Here is a 13,721-nt window from a genome sequence, read left to right as displayed (position 1 = left end):
ATTCTATCTAACTTATTTGTAAGTGTGAACTAGTGAAAGAGTGTAAGTGAGCGTCTATTCAGCGTGATCCGAGTCAGAGAAACCTGAAGCCGAATCTAACTTTCTGTGTTACTGGAATGTTGATTGAAAACGCTGTAGAAATGCATCTACTTGCGTAATGAATATTGAAGGTTTAAACGCTCCAATTTGCGTCCGCTTTCGACAACAAGCAGGGTAATTTATCTTAAGTTGGAGTTTAATTCAAACTTCCAAAACCCCTTACTGCATCAACCTCAAATTTGCTTTCTACGAGTTTCTATAATTTACGTGAAAAATGCACACGACTCATTCGGGGAAAATCTGAGAACTTGACCATGTTGTAGTGTATTAACCATGTTTTTTTTTTTGGCAGATTGATTGCCATTTGCTATAACCACAGTTTTACTACACATTTCATGGTTTAGTGTAACGTAGTCGATTAATGTGACTTAAATGAAAGCAGTTAATTCCGCACGAGGTGTTTGTTTCGCGTTGTTACAGTTCGTGCGCTTTTACGCACCTGGTTTCCAAACACGCCGATGGCGCAGGCGGTGGACACTTCATCAGAACCGAACCACACGGACGCCACATGAGACGGCATCCCTAAAATGAACACCTGAGCAAAGGAGCAGGTGAACTGTCCGAGCATAGTGACCCAGAACAGGTCTGGCTGGACGCTGGCCACTTTGATCCAGGTTCCAGCGCAGTTGATGGAGGCTGCGAACAGCGCGATCACCCGGAGACCCTTCCTCTCCAATAACCATGTCACTGGGAATATGAGGGGGATATAAATCAGCATATAGATCATCGACAGCCAGTCGATGGCGAATGAAGAGACGTTGTAAAATTTCATGAAGATGTTGTTGATGATTCCATACTGGATCCACTGGAACGCGTTGCACATTGAGTATGAGCTGAAGAGAAGCAGAATGAACCATCTTCTCCGGTATAAACGAGTGTTACAGCTGGGAACAGTGTTTAAGGCTCTGCATTCGCGAAGTTCAACGTGATTCATGTTACTTGTCGTCTGAAGATCGTGCTTTCCAAAGTGACTGTCGCCTTTTTCGCACATTTTCTACAGCTAAAATCAAGCAGTCAGTCAAACTTCATGAATCCAGAATCGCGTCCCTCTAATATATTAAGAAATTATATTCCAGACTCATAAATTGAGCCGTTGCAGATTTCCTAAGATCACACGAGTCCCAAAGCATCAGGACAGACTCAGTTTCAGACCCAATAAAACTGATCCAGTAGAAGAGTGAAGACAGAATCATCATACATCCCTCCAGAAACAACTCTACTTCTGTCACTGATTCATGCGCGTGAGCTTCAGACTCCACATCATCATCATCATCATCATCATCATCACTCCGAGTGGCATGAGAGAGAAACTCTAGCACGTGATCTACTGTTAATCATCAGCTTCTGCAAACCAACACATGATAGATCTGCACAAGAACAGTGGTATAGTTGCCACATTAGAAAATATATATATTCTTAATCGAATTTTTTTACATATTAAGTGTCACAATTATTACTTAATATATCATGATTTCGACTTTTTATCTCATAATAGCTATGTATGTCATAATTGTCAGTTAGTCAGAATTATGAGATAAAAAGTCAAAATTATGACATTAAGTGATAAATATGAGATTAAAAATGTGAAATTATGAGATAAAAAGTCAAAATGATGACCAACTAAATTGAAATTATGAGATAAAATCGAAATTATAACCTACTAAGTATTTATATGGCATACTAAGATTAAAAAGTCGAAATTGTGACTTTCTGTGTCATAATCATGACTTTTATGTAATAATTTTGACTTTTTGATTTTTATAAATATGATTTACAAAAGCATGATTTTTCTTATGTGTGATGATCATGATCCTCCATACTACTATAGCAAGCTGAATAATGAATATTATGCTGTACTTTATTGTAAATGCTTGGGGCCCCGGGGCCCTCTGCTGGTCAGAAGGCATCAATGCATCTTTCTGAACTAATAACACACATTCAGTTATGACAGCTTACAATAAATGATATCAAAAGTCCATTCTCTGGTACAATCAAGCTTTGATTCTGCATGTGCAAATAAAATGCAGCATCAGTGCTGGACTCACATTACACAAACATCTTGTTGAAAAGCGCAGAGGTTCCCAAACTGTGGTCCGTGTTCCTTTACTTCTAGCCCTCCTTAAAATAACAAACAGGATCATGTGTTATAACAGGTAAAATGCCGTAAATACATGACATTCACTCAGTGGCGGATTAAAATTCTTTGGAAAAAAATATGCCTAAATAAAATGTGCTTCATGTGATCATTTACATTCTGTTATTATTATTGTACTAACTCAAAGTAATTAATATTAATAAACTTGTCTGATAACAGGTTACAAAAATTGTTAGTTCAAGTAGAAAAAATGGCCTGGCTACTTTTTAGTGGCGTTGTAAATATTTTACTTATTCATTTTTTCCCAAAGGGATTTTACAGTTTTTCTGAATTCTCTGGTCTAGTGGAAGTTGAGGAGAGGAGCGGTTCCAAAAGAAAGTGTAGCGCTTAGTGTTGCTGAGAGAGAGAAAGAAAGAAACTCGATCGCCTCCTGGAGGAGAAAGGAAGAATGACGAGGCTGAGCTGTGCTTTTCCTTTGCCGCACTAATAGCAGACAAAAGCCAGAGAGAAAGCAAAATGTAAGAAAATAAATCGAATTTGAAAGGATAAAGGAAAAAGCGTTGTTGAAGTGAATTATCTGAATAGTGAAGATGAAGCAAAAGCTTACAGACCAAGCAAATTCCCCTCCAAGTACCTAAGCGATCATCAGCCGTCCAATGGTTGAGCAATGCTGAGCAGAGCTGAGCAGCGATCAGCCAATGGTTGAGCAATGCTGAGCAGAGCTCAGCGCTCAACAGACCAATCATTGAGCGAGGATCGGAAAACGTCATCTAGCTGTGTGAGCGTGGCGTTATTGATGACCGATTGGACTGTTTTGTTTTTACTCTCAGGTACGTTTGGTATAATTATGTGCTAAGTAATGAATGAAACTCGATATATTTTTGGATAATTTGCCTGATATGATAATATCTCGTTAGCGCCGTACTGACACTAATTTTCTGCCACCAATTGGCTAACGTTAGGCAAGCACCGCTTGTTTACATTAAAATAGCTAGGTTTGATCTCTCTGAAATGCGTTTAAAATGCGACCAGACTATTGATTTTACATGTTGAGACCATGAAGAATGTACTACTACTGTGTGGACGCGCCGGCGCGTTTTGCTGGATTTTCTTCATAGTAACTGTTAGCAAAATAAACTTAAATTACTCCGTCATTTATTGTCATACAGAAAAAAGAAATATGCACTTACAATCAAATCAAAACATTGTGCTTTTGTAAAATAAAGAAAATAATCAGGGTGTGCTCTCTGCCTCTCCAGCACGTCTATAAACTGAAACAAAATTCAGCGAATACTGAATGAATGAGCTACCAATCGCCGCTGTAATGACGATCCCTGGAAATACTTCAAAAACGTGATCAGACACTCTAGCTCACTTCTTAAGACCATAGAGATGGTGTAACAACAGTGTGGAGTTAAAATTCGATGTGTAAAAATGCTTTAGAAGTGTAAACATGTTAACCGCGATTTGCATGCTAAAAACAAAGTGATGAATGAATGGGCTGTTTTTGGTTACTACTTTCACGAGGGCTGCAGGGTCTCTAAAAATGTATTTAAGCCCTCATCTGCTTTTAGTTTTACTCATTTATTCATGTTTTACTGTACCAGATGAAACATGGAGAAGCCTAGACATCGGTGCAGCGTGTGCGACAAGACTTTCACTGAAAAGTCCAACCCCACGAGGCATCTGAAGATCCATGCCGTCGCCAGGGAGACCTTTGACTGTGATGTCTGCAGGAAGAGCTTGACCACCAAATCATTGCTGGTCAGCCATCAACAGCAACACCAGTACCCCAACATCGTTTGGGACCTGTACCAGACTCTCCTGTACGATGCCCACACATCGGCGGCTGGATCGTCTTCATCTCAGCGAGGCATCCTGTCGTTTGCCAGAGCAGCCGGCGCTTGCACCCCTCCCATCCCCCCGTCTCCCCTTCCGTCTGCTCGGGTCCTGAGGCGTGCGCACCTGATCCTGGAGATGGAGAAGATGCCCGTGTACAGGGACCTAATCCTCAGTACGACTGGGGAAATCTTGTGCATCGACGGCACGAGGAAGGTATGTACAGCATAAAGTACTTGTGATCATATGGAACAGACTGACTGTTGATAAACACCACGCAATGAATATTCTGCTTTGTTTTTATAGATTCTCAAGAAGATCTACGGCGACGGCCAGGGCACCATGCAGTACGTCACCAGCGTGCTGAATGAGTGGGGTCAGTTCTTGACCACAGTGGTGGTGGCGTCCGAGTCCGAGGGGTGCTACGCACGCATGGCCAGAGGTCTGGTCGCCCGCTTTCGCCGTGCCAACGCTCCTGCTCCGAGGGTGGTGTACGCGGACAACAACTGCTGTCGGTGAGTTCAATAGCAGTTGAAACCTATGATGAAATGGATAATCCAACATGTAACACACCTACACAAAATGTCATGATATCATTTTCAGTGACAGCGGTTCGTCGTTCTTGGAGAATCTGTTTGGTGACTGGGTGAAGAGGGGTACCGTCATCAGGCTGGAAATCCGCCACTGGCTGCACCGCTGGGACGCCGTCGTGATCAAGCAGAGCCACGCCAAGTACGGGGCTTTCATGAGTGCCATGGCGGGTGCCGTGCTCGCCTACAACAAGGCGGACATGATGCTCCTGGTCCAGGCGGTCAGGAACGGTAACCCAGAGCTCTACTGCCCAACTTGAACGCCAAGTCCATCTCGACCTTCGCTGGAGAAAAAGGCTAACTACGGGGCGACGGTACTGCCGAAGGTGACGCCTCACCTGAAAGTGCTGTCGGACGCACCGTTCCCGGAAGCTCCTGCGCTGCCAACATCCCTCCCACTGCCAGACCGGCCTCAGGTCCAGTACCAGCACGTTCATCACGAGGCTGGAAAAAGGCGTGGTGAGAAGCGGAGGTAAGTTGTCATAAGCACTTTGTTTCACCTGTTGGCTGTGGAAAGCAAATAACACACACATCATATCAATACTTATTACATGTGTATTTTATATTTCCAGATTATTTGTTGAAGAGCCAGAGCCTGTGCCTCCTGTGAACCAGCCCGTTCAACCCACGGCGTCGTCCTCCTCCACTCGGCCAAAGCCTGCTGCGCACACCTATGGACCACCCCCTGTGTCGGCAGCACCCATACTGCTGGTTCTCCCCGCACAGCCACAGGCTCCCTCCGTCCTGTTTCGTGGGCCATCGTACAGCCAGAGCTTTGTACCTCCTGCACCAACAGTCAAGGCATTCATGCCGAACAAGTCCTCGCGGCCATGTGGGGCTTGCCACGTGCCTAATTGTGGTGGACAGCGGAAGAGGTACACACCTTCCAAGGACAAAGTGGCTGGAAGCACCCAGAAGATATTTTCCTACTGTCCATCCACTAGGAAATCCACCACCTCTGGGTTTGACAATGTGGTGTATGACAGCTTTGAACACTTTAAAAGTGTGGTGGATGCGGAGTTGGAAAAGAGGATAACTGTGTAAGTAACTTACCTGTGTGATGCCACTTCTCCTGTGCCATCTGTAGGAGAGAGAAAGAGGCTTGTTTGTGTTTGTTTGTGTGTTTGTTTGTGTTTCAAAGTGCTTCAAGTACAATCTATTTATTTATATAGTTAAAAAGTTCAAAAAAATGCACTTTACAGTTTTACTTAAGAATGTTCTTGTGTTTGTTTTTTATTATTATTTATGTTGCTGTTAAAATGCACTTTGTGGTATCTTTTTTTTAATACAAACATGTTCTGGCCTATGTTCAATATCAAGGCCCATCTAACCTCAATCATTTTAACCTTAATCAGTTCTGATCTAACACAATCAGTTTACATACCCTTTAGTGGTTGTTAATGTTCAGATAATCTGTGTTTGTCATGCGTGTTGTTTGTTTGTCTTTGTCAGCTTCATGTCTTTGTGATGTTTGTATGTCTTTGTCTGCTTCATGTTTAACAAAAGTTTACCAAAGAAAACACACACAAAATGTAACAGACAGGAATGGCTTGAGCCTTTATTTGTTGATTGGTGACCTGAGTCTTTGGATAATCCTGTTCTTTATTGGGCTTTGGCCTGTACAAACCAATTGTTAATTTTTATCTTAAGTACAAGTTTGTGTTTTTAATTGTTAAGTGTTTTTGATTGTTATTAATGTTATTTATGTGTGCGTGTCCTTGTGATGTTTGTATGTCTGTCATCTCCATGTTTAACTAAATGTTTGCAAATGGTAGTAAATGTTTGTCTCTTGTCTCGTGTTCTCACTCGTAGATCTGTACCTTGTCGTGGTGAGCGAGCTTTAAACCAAACAGATCTTGTTTACTTGTGTTTTCATGCATTGTCTTTTAAATGAAACACATTCTGGGTGAAAAATAAAAGTTGTAAAAGTATTTCAAGTATTTTGGAGTCTCTGTATGCTTGGGTTTCAGAAGGGGTGGGATAGTGTAAAAAAAACCAAACACATCAAAGCAATTAGAAGCCCTTGTTTCTTCTCCGTCACTACCAGAGGTGTGAATACACCCCACTGTGCGCTGGCTGTACCCCCTGAGTGGTCACAACAACGAGTTCTGTGAACGGCTCTGATGTCTTCCAGACAAAGTGAGAGGGCACTGATACATTACACCCTTTCTTAATTCAGCCCAAAAATGTAACAATTGCACACTTTTCCACTTGACTATATGAATCTCATCAGCTACATCAACTCAAACTATGAAAATAATAAACAAAACATTCAGCAGACAAGTGGATTTCAATAAACTAGACCTTGTACATGACCATTTCTGTAAATAACACTTCAGGACGTTGACCACCAGATGGCACCATGCGTTTTGATCATTTTCAATCGATCCCAGGGTTGAGGATATGTACTTGGGGGGGTCATGAGCCCAGACCAGGCGGTCTCCCATCCAAGTACTAACCAGGCCCGACCCTGCTTAGCTTCCGAGATCGGACGAGATCGGGCGTGTTCAGGGTGGTATGGCCGTAAGCGAGAGTCTCAGCCGATAGAGAGATATTTAAAGAAGGACACCAGCAGCAGCAGCAGCCCTACACACGACGAGGAGTAACTGAGAAAGAAAGAAAGAAAGAAAGAAAGAAAGAAAAAGGCAAATCATTTGCTTGTTTTTTTTTTATTTAATTATTTTTAATGTATAGTTTTACGAGTTCAAGATCAAACGCGTGCAGATAAATAAATTATTTAAAAATAATTACACAAACAAACAAACAAATGACAATGACTCATATTTAATTGGACTATAATAGCCTATATTCAGTAATGTTTGGCAACTAACAAATTTGTATTCAATATTATTAGGATGCATAACAATTGTAATAATTTCCACTCACAATCCCGCACTGTAACCTTGACTTTTGCCTTTTTCTTTCTTTTTTTTTTTTTGAAAAAAGGGACGAGTTAACGTTTCTATTTTCTATTATTATTATTATTATTATTTTCCTCAGTTACTCCTCGTCATGTGTAGGGCTGCTGCTGCTGGTGTCCTTCTTTAAATATCTCTCTATCGGCTGAGATTCTTGCTTACGGCCATACCACCCTGATTCCCTGAACACGCCCGATCTCGTCCGATCTCGGAAGCTAAGCAGGGTCGGGCCTGGTTAGTACTTGGATGGGAGAAAAAAAAAAAAAAAAAAAAAAAAAAAAAAAAACACGCCCGATCTCGTCCGATCTCGGAAGCTAAGCAGGGTCAGGCCTGGTTAGTACTTGGATGGGAGACCGCCTGGTCTGGGCTCATGACCCCCCCAAGTACATATCCTCAACCCTGGGATCGATTGAAAATGATCAAAACGCATGGTGCCATCTGGTGGTCAACGTCCTGAAGTGTTATTTACAGAAATGGTCATGTACAAGGTCTAGTTTATTGAAATCCACTTGTCTGCTGAATGTTTTGTTTATTATTTTCATAGTTTGAGTTGATGTAGCTGATGAGATTCATATAGTCAAGTGGAAAAGTGTGCAATTGTTACATTTTTGGGCTGAATTAAGAAAGGGTGTAATGTATCAGTGCCCTCTCACTTTGTCTGGAAGACATCAGAGCCGTTCACAGAACTCGTTGTTGTGACCACTCAGGGGGTACAGCCAGCGCACAGTGGGGTGTATTCACACCTCTGGTAGTGACGGAGAAGAAACAAGGGCTTCTAATTGCTTTGATGTGTTTGGTTTTTTTTACACTATCCCACCCCTTCTGAAACCCAAGCATACAGAGACTCCAAAATACTTGAAATACTTTTACAACTTTTATTTTTCACCCAGAATGTGTTTCATTTAAAAGACAATGCATGAAAACACAAGTAAACAAGATCTGTTTGGTTTAAAGCTCGCTCACCACGACAAGGTACAGATCTACGAGTGAGAACACGAGACAAGAGACAAACATTTACTACCATTTGCAAACATTTAGTTAAACATGGAGATGACAGACATACAAACATCACAAGGACACGCACACATAAATAACATTAATAACAATCAAAAACACTTAACAATTAAAAACACAAACTTGTACTTAAGATAAAAATTAACAATTGGTTTGTACAGGCCAAAGCCCAATAAAGAACAGGATTATCCAAAGACTCAGGTCACCAATCAACAAATAAAGGCTCAAGCCATTCCTGTCTGTTACATTTTGTGTGTGTTTTCTTTGGTAAACTTTTGTTAAACATGAAGCAGACAAAGACATACAAACATCACAAAGACATGAAGCTGACAAAGACAAACAAACAACACGCATGACAAACACAGATTATCTGAACATTAACAACCACTAAAGGGTATGTAAACTGATTGTGTTAGATCAGAACTGATTAAGGTTAAAATGATTGAGGTTAGATGGGCCTTGATATTGAACATAGGCCAGAACATGTTTGTATTAAAAAAAAGATACCACAAAGTGCATTTTAACAGCAACATAAATAATAATAAAAAACAAACACAAGAACATTCTTAAGTAAAACTGTAAAGTGCATTTTTTTGAACTTTTTAACTATATAAATAAATAGATTGTACTTGAAGCACTTTGAAACACAAACAAACACACAAACAAACACAAACAAGCCTCTTTCTCTCTCCTACAGATGGCACAGGAGAAGTGGCATCACACAGGTAAGTTACTTACACAGTTATCCTCTTTTCCAACTCCGCATCCACCACACTTTTAAAGTGTTCAAAGCTGTCATACACCACATTGTCAAACCCAGAGGTGGTGGATTTCCTAGTGGATGGACAGTAGGAAAATATCTTCTGGGTGCTTCCAGCCACTTTGTCCTTGGAAGGTGTGTACCTCTTCCGCTGTCCACCACAATTAGGCACGTGGCAAGCCCCACATGGCCGCGAGGACTTGTTCGGCATGAATGCCTTGACTGTTGGTGCAGGAGGTACAAAGCTCTGGCTGTACGATGGCCCACGAAACAGGACGGAGGGAGCCTGTGGCTGTGCGGGGAGAACCAGCAGTATGGGTGCTGCCGACACAGGGGGTGGTCCATAGGTGTGCGCAGCAGGCTTTGGCCGAGTGGAGGAGGACGACGCCGTGGGTTGAACGGGCTGGTTCACAGGAGGCACAGGCTCTGGCTCTTCAACAAATAATCTGGAAATATAAAATACACATGTAATAAGTATTGATATGATGTGTGTGTTATTTGCTTTCCACAGCCAACAGGTGAAACAAAGTGCTTATGACAACTTACCTCCGCTTCTCACCACGCCTTTTTCCAGCCTCGTGATGAACGTGCTGGTACTGGACCTGAGGCCGGTCTGGCAGTGGGAGGGATGTTGGCAGCGCAGGAGCTTCCGGGAACGGTGCGTCCGACAGCACTTTCAGGTGAGGCGTCACCTTCGGCAGTACCGTCGCCCCGTAGTTAGCCTTTTTCTCCAGCGAAGGTCGAGATGGACTTGGCGTTCAAGTTGGGCAGTAGAGCTCTGGGTTACCGTTCCTGACCGCCTGGACCAGGAGCATCATGTCCGCCTTGTTGTAGGCGAGCACGGCACCCGCCATGGCACTCATGAAAGCCCCGTACTTGGCGTGGCTCTGCTTGATCACGACGGCGTCCCAGCGGTGCAGCCAGTGGCGGATTTCCAGCCTGATGACGGTACCCCTCTTCACCCAGTCACCAAACAGATTCTCCAAGAACGACGAACCGCTGTCACTGAAAATGATATCATGACATTTTGTGTAGGTGTGTTACATGTTGGATTATCCATTTCATCATAGGTTTCAACTGCTATTGAACTCACCGACAGCAGTTGTTGTCCGCGTACACCACCCTCGGAGCAGGAGCGTTGGCACGGCGAAAGCGGGCGACCAGACCTCTGGCCATGCGTGCGTAGCACCCCTCGGACTCGGACGCCACCACCACTGTGGTCAAGAACTGACCCCACTCATTCAGCACGCTGGTGACGTACTGCATGGTGCCCTGGCCGTCGCCGTAGATCTTCTTGAGAATCTATAAAAACAAAGCAGAATATTCATTGCGTGGTGTTTATCAACAGTCAGTCTGTTCCATATGATCACAAGTACTTTATGCTGTACATACCTTCCTCGTGCCGTCGATGCACAAGATTTCCCCAGTCGTACTGAGGATTAGGTCCCTGTACACGGGCATCTTCTCCATCTCCAGGATCAGGTGCGCACGCCTCAGGACCCGAGCAGACGGAAGGGGAGACGGGGGGATGGGAGGGGTGCAAGCGCCGGCTGCTCTGGCAAACGACAGGATGCCTCGCTGAGATGAAGACGATCCAGCCGCCGATGTGTGGGCATCGTACAGGAGAGTCTGGTACAGGTCCCAAACGATGTTGGGGTACTGGTGTTGCTGTTGATGGCTGACCAGCAATGATTTGGTGGTCAAGCTCTTCCTGCAGACATCACAGTCAAAGGTCTCCCTGGCGACGGCATGGATCTTCAGATGCCTCGTGGGGTTGGACTTTTCAGTGAAAGTCTTGTCGCACACGCTGCACCGATGTCTAGGCTTCTCCATGTTTCATCTGGTACAGTAAAACATGAATAAATGAGTAAAACTAAAAGCAGATGAGGGCTTAAATACATTTTTAGAGACCCTGCAGCCCTCGTGAAAGTAGTAACCAAAAACAGCCCATTCATTCATCACTTTGTTTTTAGCATGCAAATCGCGGTTAACATGTTTACACTTCTAAAGCATTTTTACACATCGAATTTTAACTCCACACTGTTGTTACACCATCTCTATGGTCTTAAGAAGTGAGCTAGAGTGTCTGATCACGTTTTTGAAGTATTTCCAGGGATCGTCATTACAGCGGCGATTGGTAGCTCATTCATTCAGTATTCGCTGAATTTTGTTTCAGTTTATAGACGTGCTGGAGAGGCAGAGAGCACACCCTGATTATTTTCTTTATTTTACAAAAGCACAATGTTTTGATTTGATTGTAAGTGCATATTTCTTTTTTCTGTATGACAATAAATGACGGAGTAATTTAAGTTTATTTTGCTAACAGTTACTATGAAGAAAATCCAGCAAAACGCGCCGGCGCGTCCACACAGTAGTAGTACATTCTTCATGGTCTCAACATGTAAAATCAATAGTCTGGTCGCATTTTAAACGCATTTCAGAGAGATCAAACCTAGCTATTTTAATGTAAACAAGCGGTGCTTGCCTAACGTTAGCCAATTGGTGGCAGAAAATTAGTGTCAGTACGGCGCTAACGAGATATTATCATATCAGGCAAATTATCCAAAAATATATCGAGTTTCATTCATTACTTAGCACATAATTATACCAAACGTACCTGAGAGTAAAAACAAAACAGTCCAATCGGTCATCAATAACGCCACGCTCACACAGCTAGATGACGTTTTCCGATCCTCGCTCAATGATTGGTCTGTTGAGCGCTGAGCTCTGCTCAGCATTGCTCAACCATTGGCTGATCGCTGCTCAGCTCTGCTCAGCATTGCTCAACCATTGGACGGCTGATGATCGCTTAGGTACTTGGAGGGGAATTTGCTTGGGAATACCAGGTGCTGTAAGCTTTTGCTTCATCTTCACTACTCAGGTAATTCACTTCAACAACGCTTTTTCCTTTATCCTTTCAAATTCGATTTATTTTCTTACATTTTGCTTTCTCGCTGGCTTTTGTCTGCTATTAGTGCGGCAAAGGAAAAGCACAGATCAGCCTGGTCATTCTTTCTTCACTTTCACTTTCACTTCAGCAACACTAAGCGCTATACACTTTCTTTTGTACCCGCTCCTCTCCTCAACTTCCACTAGACCAGAGCTTCAGAAACTCTTTTTTGTCAGCCGAACCCCTTACATGTAAATGATTTACACAGAGTAGCCTAAGCTACATTAGGCCTATCACTTGCACTTTACAGTTTTTTTTATTCACTTTGGTACTATTTTCACTAGTAAGGTGTACATTTTCAAAACTCTTACTGCTAATATCACAACAGATCATCAAAAGTGCACTTTTTTCCCAAAAATCTACGTTTTCAATTCATGAGTTCACATTTACAAATAAGTTAGATAGAATAAATGGTATGCATATTTGGCGTGCTGTCCGGGGAGAGGGCTCCGAGCTCGGATATTGGGCCCGAACCCAGAGTACCCCCCAAAAATTGCAAACTAATGCGGGACAGCCGCCAGAGATGATGTTGATTCCCCCCAAAAATTTGCAAAGGCGAAGCTAAAGTTGTGCCTATCGTATGGAGGGAATTTGGTAATTGGATCGGGAGGGTTTCTTGCATCATGGATGAGTTTTTTTTTTTTTTTTTATGGTCATGGCGTCAGATGGGTGAGAACATCACTGCTGCGGTAGTTGAGGAAATTTCCAGAGAACAGAGCTTCTGCGGGAGCGTGAGAGAACATCACTGCTGCGGCAGTGGGGAAATTTCCAGAGAAACTGAGCTCCTGCGGGAGCGTGAGAGAACATCACTGCTGCGGCAGTGGGAAAATTTCCAGAGAAACTGAGCTCCTGCGGGAGCGTGAGAGAACATCACTGCTGGGAGAGGCCTTTTTGTGCGGCTGTGGTTGCTGCTCCTATGCGGAAAGAATGACTGGAGAAGTGGTCAGCTGGAATGCCGGATTGAATCAAGATATTTTTAAGGTGTTTTTGGAACCAAAAACGTGTGACAGGGCGGTTGGAATCATCGAGGAAGAGTGGGTCAGATGGCGATTCAGCCTGTGCGTTTCTTAAATGTAAATAGGCTGAGAGGGTTTGGTATGGCTGAATTGGTGCGGGCAGATTAAAGATGTAAATGAAATGGCCTTTTTTCATTTTGTCTGTTTTACTTTGTTTAATGAGGTAAGAGATGGTGTCACCGTCTAGCACTGATAGATCTGTCATTGTGGGGTGGATTTTTGGATTGAAGCTGGACGTGATGGTGAGTTCTGAACATCTGAGAAAACCAAAGAAAGCCAGAATGAACAGTGTCAAGAGTGCGTGCTGTATTGATGGAGTAGTAGCCTCGGCGGAGAGTGGAGATACATTTGGTGAGGAGGTCTAGCGTTATGGGTTTCCTGGTGTCCTGGCAGGTGGGTTGGGTTCTTCGGATGCCTTTGATGAGAAGAGATGTTTGTGA

The 13,721-nt window shown here is 43.2% G+C and overlaps 1 protein-coding gene across 1 annotated transcript in view; it reads right to left on the bottom strand.

The window, feature by feature from the left end:
* Positions 1 to 1,045, bottom strand: part of flvcr2a (FLVCR choline and putative heme transporter 2a) — a 49,760-nt gene extending 48,715 nt beyond the window's left edge. Inside the window, exon 1 of the mRNA XM_082143540.1 lies at positions 539 to 1,045. Within this exon, the coding sequence (XP_081999666.1) occupies positions 539 to 1,033 (495 nt within the window). The 5' untranslated portion in view covers positions 1,034 to 1,045. The remainder of the gene's footprint in view (positions 1 to 538) is intronic.
* Positions 1,046 to 13,721: the final 12,676 nt, after the last annotated feature.

The sequence above is a fragment of the Leuciscus leuciscus genome (assembly GCF_965113295.1).
Source record: "Leuciscus leuciscus genome assembly, chromosome: 17".
NCBI classification, from domain to species: Eukaryota; Metazoa; Chordata; class Actinopteri; order Cypriniformes; family Leuciscidae; genus Leuciscus; species Leuciscus leuciscus.
This window is presented reverse-complemented; position numbering and strand designations above follow the sequence as displayed.